Genomic DNA, 11,126 nt, shown 5'->3' with positions numbered 1-11,126 from the left:
CGCGAGGCGTCTGCAAGCCGGCCCTGAGCATAATTTAATCCCCTTCATGACGCCGTGAAAGTCCCCGAAATATACAAAGCAAGACCCGGAAACATCCAACTAATATTTATACCTCTTGCTTACTCTATATGTCTCATTCATTGTTTTTTTATATATATATATATTTTTTACTTCATTTAATTCTTCATTATTCAGGCGTTACAGAACTTTCATGGCCATAAATAAAAAATACTAACTACAGTTTACTTTAATTTCTTTGTTCTTGAATTTACGTAGAATGGAGCAAAGACTCCTGGGATTGGGAAATGCGTTTATCCAATAAACAGCTTGCAGGTCAAGTCCATTTTCGGAAATGTAGGGGGATATATGAGCGGCCCCACGTCTAATGGCATGACCCTAAAGACACGTCAGACAGAGAAGGCGAGCAAGTTCGTGGTTGCTTGCTTGTTGTGGCACTCATGGAAGGCAAGTAATACACTCGTGTCAACACCGGTATTACCGAGTATAAACGGTATAAACTTTGAAACCCCGCCTAACTAAAAATAATCATGGCTAAATTACAACCAATAACTTTAGTCATTGAGGGCAAAAATAGGCCCAGATTTTTTATTAACTTTTACAAGTCAAGAGTAGGTCTGATTTGACTAATGGGCTTTGCATCCTTCCCTTCTGCCCTTGTAGTCCATTTCAAAGACATGCTGCCCACCAGCTTTCAAATTACAGTGATGCCACTGGTGGCTTTGTATCAATTGTATTCACATAACTATCCCTCCCTACTATTTTGTAGTTCCCCTAAAACACCCTGAAACAACTTGAGTCTCACATTCTTATGCCACCATACACCAACAGTGCAAGCAGGCCAATGGCAACCAAGCGCGCAGTCCTTCCTCCCTCACTTTAAAAAACCACCAGCCGCAACTATATATATATATATATATATAATATATATATATAGTGGCCAAAATCCCAGAACTATAAACACAGTTACCATTAATTGTGTGGACAAACCTGATAGGCCTACACAGGTGCCTAAATGTCTCAAAAAACGTAAACATTGTTAGAAATATTTGAGCTAAAGTGATAAATGTAATTGTGAAACTGTGGGCTTTACAGTGTTAAGAATGAAACAATTGTTTCATATTTCCTACACATACACCTTTGAACATAAGTGTGATGGAAATGCTGTCAAACAAGCTTAGCAGAGTAATTGAACAATGTATACGGTGGCAAGGAAACTGTAAGACATGAAAACTATTCAAATTCATGAGCGGCATTCATATGATAAATGGCACAATAGGAAACCTGACCGCGTCTGCTGCTACGCCACTTGGAGGGTCGGGTGTGGGCGTAGCACCTTTACTGTTGTGCCGTCTCTGGTACTACGCCCCCTGGAGGGATGGGTGGGGGGCCGCCCTGGGGTCCACTTGCCGAATACGATCTCAGGCGAAACTTAAGTCAGTACGCCTACAAGTCATTTGAATGCCCGTGCACGAATCCCCTTGAAGCTCGTCACTGTGTCTCCAGTTCTTCCATATTTATACAGCACCCTGGCGTGCCGTAGACGCACAAGCATGTCGCGTCTTTAGCGTGAAGGAGCGCTTAGCCGGGACCCGGAGCAGAACCACAGAGGACGCGAAGAGCCGAGTTGCATCCAAGTTGCATTCGAGTTGCCCCTTCGTTGTGACAGCGGTCCTATATATATCCTCAGGGGTAAGTACGAGGTGTTTCGTTTACTCATGTTTGGGGGGTGGTGGCTGTAAAGCTGTTAGATGCGAAGCAAGGCAACATTCCAGCGCATTATATGTAAAGCTCAACATAATTGAACGGTCGTTTTGTGTGTGTGTGTGTGTGTGTGTGTGTGTGTGTGTGTGTGTGTGTGTGTGTGTGTGTGTGTGTGTGTGTGTGTGTGTGTGTGTGTGTGTGTGCGCGCGCGTGTGTGTGGTGTGTATGTGTGTGTTTGTGTGTGTGTAAGGTGTGCAGGCTACATTTCGCTAGTTGTTGCCTCGAAAAATTTAAAATAGAAGTTATTCCATTTAATATTTCCAAAAATAATACTGCGACTACTTAGAAACTTATTGCTTCGATAAACATGGATTTATATCAATGATTGGATGTGCTGCTTTATGGCCAGGTAGGCTAGTTTTTATTTGCGTGTATGTATACAATTTTAACGAGGTAATGAAAAGGAAAAAATCGAAATGTCCTAACTTTCATGTATTTGTATTGTGTTCTTTCACTCATTTTGCCCTGACTAAGCATGGTCCTATGTTCAATGCGTGGTTAAATCTCTGGGTTTGACAGGCAACATATTGAAATGTGATGTGGGCTCGCTGTGAAATCATTCATTAATCAAATGATGTAAATACGTGGGCAGGAGCGCGATGCTTGGCGCTGCTGAATGTCTTCCATACGGCGACACACAATCGCGTATGGCAAACTAACTTATTCAGGCTCATCAAAGCACAGATCATTTGGATGTGCACTCTTGCCATTGTGTGCTGGGCACAGATTACATTCTGGACTGCTTTCATGAATGCTTGTATGTTTCATGAATGCGTGTATGTTACATCTCTTATACAGCAGCTGTATGCTGCTGTATAGGAGAAGGCCTTTCGTGCCTTTAGAAAGATGCAATCGGAATATTTGGCAAATGCGAGCCGAGGATATGTTTTGTCACTGACCTTGGTGCTGAACGCTCTCAGAGCGCCTTCCGTCCGGGAAAGGGTCCTTGTTGGTGACAGAGCGGCGTGTTTTCACCCACTGCCACTCACTTAGCTGCTTGGACTGATATATAGATGCAATATATATATATAATCACTGTATAATAATAATAATAATAATAATCTCTATAGTCTACTTTCATCATCACATTGCCTAGAAAGGACCGGTATCTTTTGATTCAGCTGACCTTTGTCTTCATTTGCAAAGTTTATTTTAAGCAGGTTGATACATTCTCGATCAGAAAGTCGCAGACCAGTAGTCAACCGAGTCGTGTCATGCGTTTAATTTACATTTATTTAATAAATTCAACGTTCGCCGTGATGTCAGAAACTAAGGGTGACTTGTGTTGTGTTGAGGCTCAACAGGAGACCTAGGATGATATGTTAATGCAGCGATGTGCACTACCTGTTTGTATTGATCTGTAAAACCACTGTACTTCACTGTACTGAATAGATTGGAGTCTGCAAAATACTTGTGTGTTGCATTATAGGCGACAACCACCATACGCAAAGTTGTACGCCCACGTCACCACCTTCCTTTTATATACCTCACAAAAAAACAAGAGGAAGAACCCTATTCAAATGCTTTTCTTATTGTGTATGTTTTGAATATTTATGCGAGACTGGAAAGCTTTTGTGCGGACGCAAGTCAGGAAGGTCTCGCCAACTCGTCCTTTCAGAATATTTCATTGTGAATCATTTTCCCTCTGAATCATGAAAGCTATTTAAATCAGGAATTAGTTATTTTTGCATAAAAGTAACACAGATTATCAAGAGTGGAGTTGAAGGTGAAATGCCATGAGGATATCCAAATGACTCTCAAATTGCTACATACTTACTTATTATTTATTGCATGAGTATGTTAACTAATTCATGTTTATGATAGGATTCTGTGATATGAATAATTTATTAAAGGTCATAACAATCTGACATGAACACTTTTCACGGCAGAGAGTTTAAAATGTAACCAAACAACCCTAAAGAGCTGGCTCGATCTACCCTTTCTGAAAACGTGGTCATTACTCAGAGCTCAAATCGCGGTATCTTTGGTCGATTTTAGGTTGATTCTATCTTCATACTGTAAAAAAGTTTGTCTTCATGTCTCACAACTCTTCTCTCTTTAACCCCTGCCCCTCCCCCCACTAATCAGCAAGGAGGACACACGCACACAACACACACACACAGATCCACACACACACACACACACACAGCCCAACCCCGACAGCAGCATGCAGGAGTCGGACACCACGGTGTGCCAGCTGCAGCCCAACATCATCTCGGTGGGCCTGTTCAAGAGGAAGATGGGAGGCCTGGGCTTCCTGGTGAAGCAGCGAGTGTCCAAGCCGCCCGTCATCGTGTCGGACCTGATCCGGGGCGGCGCCGCCGAGGAGTGCGGGCTGGTCCAGGTGGGCGACATCATCCTGGCGGTGAACAATAAGCCCCTGGTGGACCTGTCCTACGAGCGCGCCCTGGAGACGCTGAAGAACGTGTCGCCCGAGACCCATGCCGTGCTCATCCTGCGCGGCCCAGAGGGCTTCACCACCCACCTGGAGACCACCCTGTCCGGGGACGGCCGGCAGCGGACGGTGCGCGTCACCCGGCCCGCCTTCCCGGCGTCCAAGTCGTACGAGCGCAGCTACCCGGCCAGCCCCGTGGGGGGGCAGGCGGCCCAGCAGCAGGCCCACAAAGAGGTGCAGCTCCGGGCCATAGAGAACCTGTCCTCGCCCGCCAACACGCCCTCCAAGTTCCAGAGGGGCGGCGTGCAGGCGCTGATCGCGGCCCAGGACCCCCTGCTGCGGGGGGACCCCCTGCTGATGAGGGAGGGGCTGCGCGGGGCGCTGCTCCACAACGGGGTGGAGGAGAACAATGACCTGCTGAAGGAGATCGAGCCCGTGCTGCGGCTCATCAGGAACAGTAAGAGGGAGCTGAACGGAGAGGGCCAGCGGACCGCCGAGCGCCGCGACGCCGAGATACAAGTGGACCGGTGAGTCTCTCCGTGATCCGGCTCCCTTCCCTCTGGGGATTCCCTTTTTTTTATGTCCCCACACCCAGAGGCCCGAGCTCAGCGGGTCAGAGATGGGCTCCCACGAGTGGGTTGTGGAGCCCGTTGGAAACCGTGTTCTGGAACAGCTCCTGGCTGTAGTTCATTCAGAAAGGTTTTTCCAGGAGAATGGTGTTTGATAAATAAAAACGGTAAGCAGATATGTCTGCTCTCTAGTTGACATGCCTAAACATGTCTAACTTAAAGGCACGTATTTAGCAGCCAATCGGTTTTTTAAATTGTGAGTCAACTATGTCCATCAAAATGTCCGGTCAGGAGGTCTGATACGATATTCACCCTGGGCAATAGTTGAACGCCTGCCCGAAATAGAATAAACAAAGTCTGCGCCCCATTCTGAAGCATTCTGAAATGCATGAGCGTGATTAATTGCACTCCCCCTATCTCACACACGCATCACAGTGACGCATATTCGATATAGATCGTATAATAAATCCTCCCATCCATCTCCAGACGCCAACCACAAGAAAATGATCTTAATTGGAATCTAGAGGCCGTCTTAATAAACATGACGTTTGGCTCTCAGAACAAGAAAACGTGGAAGAAATAATGTATTTGTCTGGCCCCTGTGCAGTTCCAGACACTTGTCGGACATATTTCAAAAGAAATGACTGAATTGTTCAAGCAAGGCCATGCTAGGAAAAACATTATAGTAAACAGAACAGCGGACCGTTATTTCTTATTATCGCTGTATTACCTCACAATAGGCGGCGTGGTGATGTCTGCCCGGAATAGAATGATGCAACAGAGTGGATGGTTTGTTTCTGAACGCACACGGCTGCTTTATCAGGCTGTCACTTTGTGTATGAATCTGAAAAGATGACAGATAATGGCCACACATGCTCTGCTTCCCTGTGCCTGGCTACCCATCGTGGGGATGAACGTGTACTCACAAGCGGGGGCAATAAACATATGCAGTGAGAAGAGGAGGAGGAGGACGAGGAGGAGGAGAAGGGGGATGAAGGGATGCCTCTAAGGTTTATCAATTAGCACAGACACATGATCATGGGAAAGATGGGGGAGTATGAGAGACAGAGATGTGAGAGGGGGGAGGGGGTGGGAGCGGTAGGTGGAGGAGGTGGGAGTTACGTGTGTGTGTGGGTGTTTGCGAGTGAAGGAACTAAACCGCGGCTCGCACGGTGACGAGTTCTCCGAATTTATGCGCGTCTCATGTGATTAGTGGCAGCCGGAGAAAAGCCGTCCCATATAGTCTCCTTTTCTTTACAACGTCGCCCATGAGACCCAAAGGCGCTCTCTCCCTCCCTCTCTCTCTCTCTCACGGTCTCTCTCGCTCGCTATCTCACTCTCTCTCCCCTCTTGCTCTCGCTCTATTTCTGTGTTTATCTCCTCTCTAGCTTATCTCTGGGGGTGGTGATACCCTAACTGTGTATCCAGAATGCCAGCAGCACACAAAACCAATAGAAGGGGAAGTCTGTGTCTTACCATGGATCAAAGGAACACAGAACAGCTGTTTTTCTGTTTTAGGTTTGTTTGACTTTTGAGAGACATGAAAACAGAGAACCTGACGGGGAATGATCTACTCACATATTTGTGTTTTATTGTGAGCCTTGCAGGTGCAATATTGGCTCTTGAGTTTAAACCATTCTGTTGAATGTTATCGCAGCAAATTCGCTGCTGTTTGAAGTGATTCTTATCATGGTAAAATCGGTCTCCAAACAGAGGATGAATAGGCTGGGAATTCCTGGGTGAGGGAGGTTTCAGAAGGCAGTAGTCAAGTCACCGGTTATGTATTTTGGGATGAAACTCCTTCCCATTCATTCTTATTCCAATGCCCATTCTAAATCTTTTACCTGTACTAATGAATTATTACTATATTATGCGTGAGATTATCAACAGAGATGTTTAACATGTCGGTGAAAACAATTTCTGCTCAAATTAAGGCAATGAAAAAACCATGCAATAATTATCCGGCGCTTTGTTAATCCAATTACTGCCATTACTCAAACGTTGTACTAAAAGTGTTACTGATTCTAAGCCAATTAGGCTCCAAGCCTATGAGGATTCACTGCATTACACTGCATAGATTGATAATGGTCTAGCTGATGTAGTGGGTGTGTGGGCATTCGTGCACCCCAACTGTGTGTCTTCCCACCCCCCAAACGGGTTTGGGGGGTGGGGGGTGGGGTTATGGAGTTGATGCAGATTGCGGGACACTCCAAAGCCACACCTGATGAGCAGCCTTGTGTTTGCGTGTTTGTGTGTCGGTGTGTTGATGTGTGCGTCTGAATTCCAGGGACCTTTGCGGTGGAAACGATACTTCCCCGCAGCTGTTGTCAGGGAACGGCAAACCAGCCGAGGATTTGTCCAAGAGGGACCACAAGCCGACGTCGACCGATGACCCTGAAACTGACAAGGTAGAATATTAACCCTTCAAACTTTGTAAAGTGTTTTTTATATTGCTGAACACAAACACAGCAAAATATTTGTTTGCATTTTGTGTATGTGTGTTTTCAACTGTGTGTATTAAAATTCAATACTATGCTGTCAAAATAAATGTATTCATACGTAAGTTGAGCAAAACAGCGCTTCACATCACCACAGGATACTGGGAACGTCTTCTCTGGTCACCATGTTTGAGTCTATATGTCATCTGCTGCATCACAGTGAAACCAACAATTGTTGTTGCAGGTGATATCCCCAAGAGATTGAGAATAGTAATGGTCACAGAATTGACCAGTGGAAAATGATGCAGCCGATGGGAAAATAATTAAGATAAACAGTAAACTTGCCTACCTTCTCAAAAGGGTTAGGCTAATTAAGCTGATAGAAATCCAGGCTATACTCAGAAAACGACAAGACTGTGTGATTTTTTGGCAGCTTTTAGTTGTGAAGGATAAGAAATAAAGGAGAGACTCTGACACGGTTTTTCTAGGTGAGCTGTTATGCTTCAGTGGTCTAATAAGCAAGAGGAAGAGGTCCTTCATGTACTCCCATTTTAAATTAGTCAGTGAAGTGACTATGTTAAAATGATTCCAGCTCACACTCCTAGTGAAGAGCTGTGAGACAAGTAGATTATACTGAAAGGTGTTGGGTATGTCATCTATTTCTTAGCTTTAAAAAACGTTGTCGTAAGGAACAGTTGTTCAAGAGAATACCAAGAAGGAAGGTTTGATAAAAATGTGGCTGGACTACCAGCAGCTGAACGACCAAACGACTGAATGAATGTACCTGCCATTGTGCTTCCAGAGCGCCCCCCAGCAGCACATCTGTATCGAGGTAACCAGTGGACTAAATGAACAGGAGCAATATGCTAGACTTGCCAACTGTTGACAGGTTCATTCTGCATGAATGAAACCCACCCCCCCCTCCCAAAAGAAAGACAAGACACTACACTAATGCGACCAGACGTGACAGCCATGTCAGCGTTCAGGCTACGGCCCCCGCGTGTGAGGATAAAAACAAAGGTCACAGCCTCTTAAATGGCAGGAAATTCTGCAGGCGGTGCCGTGTTTAGCCTACGTGGGGACGACAAGATCCCGACGGCGCGTGTCCCCCTGATCGGATACTTCTGGTGGGCGGGCCAGCAGAATATTAAATCCAGCTTAAGGGTCTGGTCGCAGGCTGGAGTGCCCCTCGCCAAGGGGGTTAGTGGTGTATTTGCACATGAGCCACGTTATCCACCCACTTGTGACGCGGCTCAAGCCCTCACTAGCGGGGCCGGATGGAGGGAGAGGAGGGGCCCTAATGAATGCACACAGCTGCAGGAGGGTGGCCTTCTGGGAATAATCTAGACCCGGAGGCCTGTTCTGGAGCGTGTGCGTGCGTGCACATTTATGTGTGGGTGTTCACTTGTGTGCAAGTCGGTGTCTGCCTGATGGCCCGAAGAAGGGGTATACATAAATAACGTGTTCATATATTTTGTGCGTGTGTGTGTGTTTGTGTCTGCGTGAACGGGCGTTTATGTCTCAGGTCATATATACTTGTACGTGTGTCTGTCATGTTGTTTTTATGTTGGTACCTGGTGCATTGTCAATGCAGGAGCAACTTTCCACGGACACTTACCTTGAAGGCTCAATATACGGTGCTGCTGAAACACACAGACAAAGTCAGGGACAGTGCTACCTGAAGTGTGGGAAGCCAGCACTGAGTTTTTTTTAGCAATATGACTGATGCTGGCAATTGATGTTTCTCACTTTGAAGAAGGACCGTCCATCGCCTGGGGCTCCGGCCTCAGCAGCCCCATATTTTAGGGTTTAATCAGCCTGTTGCTCAGCAGAGGCGTCACAATGCCCAAATCCCCGTCCAGACGTATGATTCTCTCCATCTAAAGCAGGCGGAAGGACTGTTGGATGGAGAACAGATGCAGATACCGCAAGCCCGTGAGTGAATTATATCTTTAATTCTGACCTCCTGGTGTGTTTTGGAGTTTTTCCCCCACTCAAAAACACACCAGGAGGTCAGAATTAAAGATTTAATTCGCTCACGGGCTTGCGGTATCTGCATCTGTTCTCCATCTATTTGAAAAACAGTCCCTCCGCCAGTTTGTTATTTGTTAAGCTAACTCCAAGTAATAACACCCCTCTCCTCTCAGCAGCTGTCTACACCAACCTTTGTTTGTGCCGTGGTGGGGTAGAGGCTGTGTTGATGAAACAGTGTAGGCCTTCTCTTTCAGGAGTTCAACAAGGGACCGTCGTCTGTCGCCGTAACGTTATGACAATGTCACGTCCAAACACCACTGTTGCAGAATATTACTTCTGCGTCGTGGGAACTTCTGCAAGTCGCCAGAATGCAATGCCTGTGTGATCAAATTCGATTTCAACTTTCAACGCCATCTCCATTATCTGAGAGGAGATAGAACAGGACAATTATGCTAGTCACACCACCGCTGGATTCTATCTCTCACTCTCTCCCTCTGTCTCTCTTTCTTTTTCTTCTCTTTTTCTTTGTCTTTCTCCCTTTCTCACACACACTCACACAAAGACATAACATTCTTAGACGTTTTGGTCGATTCCCAAAGAAATAAGGATGGATACCGATTGATTCCTCTGAACATCATCATTCAGGCGACCTTCCACATGAAAGCCGACAACGGCGCCTAAACTACATTCATCAATCAATAACTCTACTGATGAGAGGAAGGCCTGGCCCTTGCTTACTCTCATTTTTTGTTTTTGTGTGTGTTTGTGTGTGCGTGTGAGGATTGTGTCACTAGCCAGCAGTTTGCATCGAGAATAATTCAGAACCCTTTGAGAATGTTTCATCTGGTAAACCACATCATTACCTCCACCTTGTCGTATAGGCAGCTATCCATCCCACATCCACATTCAACCCATTGTAGCAATCTAAACCATTCCTGCTCAGTGGTAGGACAACTTATCTCTTGAGATACTCCCAGTAACCCAGGCCTGAAAGGTACCACTCTCAAACCGGGGACTGTGTGCTGTCTCAATGCTGATTGTCTGTACTCTCGGTCTCCAGCTCCCCGCCCCCGGCACAACCTCACCCAGCAAGTCTGTCCAGAACGGCAGCCCCTCCAAATGCCCCCGCTTCATGAAGACCAAGAACTGGGAGAGTGGCACCGTTTACAGCGACACCCTTCACCACAGCGCCAGCGAGGTAAGGAGTACATCCATTTATATCTCTCTCTCTCAATCCTCTCTCTCTCAATCCCCTCTCTCTCTCTCTCTCTCTCTCTCTCTCTCTCTCTCTCTCTCTCTCTCTCTCTCTCGCTCTCGCTCTCGCTCTCGCTCTCGCTCTCTTTCTTTTTCTCTTTCTCACTCTCTGGAGTATATATATATGTAGGTACAAATTGCGGTACAGGGGCATTCATCAGGGGCCTCCCAAACACACGCATAGTCTTGAGCAAAGGTCACATTTACCAATAACAATGTTGGAGTGCTAACCCTAATCAAGTGCATTACATAGCGTTCCATTACTACAAATATTAAGGCTCCCCAGAAACTAATCCATTGACATCCATAATGACTGAACTGCAGCTGCATAATTACTTTTGTAACTTATCAGAAAAGCTGTGCATCTCTCTCTCTCTCTCTCTCTCTCTCTCTCTCTCTCTCTCTCTCTCTCTCTCTCTCTCTCTCTCTCTCTCTCTGCCGAAAAGTAAAACTGCTTGGCATGAATGGCCAGAGAATCGGTAGATGCCACAATTCACCTCGGAGTGTTATTTTAACACCCCCTGTCACTCATCCATTTCCTCCTTCCTCTATTGTTGTCCTCATGTTTATCTTTCATTTCACACTCCTGTGTTCCTATCCTGCTAGCCCTGATTAGCTTCCTTCCACCGCCTGTGGTCTGTTGGATTTTGCTTTTATTGATGCATTCTCCCTCGGTCCTTCTCTCTCTTTTTATCTTCCACCTCTCCCCCTCCT

The 11,126-nt window shown here is 46.1% G+C and overlaps 1 protein-coding gene across 1 annotated transcript in view; it reads left to right on the top strand.

The window, feature by feature from the left end:
* Positions 1-3,949: 3,949 nt before the first annotated feature.
* The window catches only part of nos1 (nitric oxide synthase 1 (neuronal)), a 34,002-nt gene continuing 26,825 nt past the window's right edge, over positions 3,950-11,126 (top strand). The window contains exons 1-3 of the mRNA XM_056591671.1: positions 3,950-4,704; positions 7,034-7,154; positions 10,219-10,356. Coding sequence (XP_056447646.1) covers positions 3,950-4,704; positions 7,034-7,154; positions 10,219-10,356 — 1,014 coding nt within the window. The remainder of the gene's footprint in view (positions 4,705-7,033; positions 7,155-10,218; positions 10,357-11,126) is intronic.

Source organism: Gadus chalcogrammus, chromosome 6 (assembly GCF_026213295.1).
Source record: "Gadus chalcogrammus isolate NIFS_2021 chromosome 6, NIFS_Gcha_1.0, whole genome shotgun sequence".
Lineage (NCBI taxonomy): Eukaryota > Metazoa > Chordata > Actinopteri > Gadiformes > Gadidae > Gadus > Gadus chalcogrammus.
Note: the sequence above shows the minus strand (reverse complement) of the source record. Positions and strands in the feature narration are given on the sequence as shown.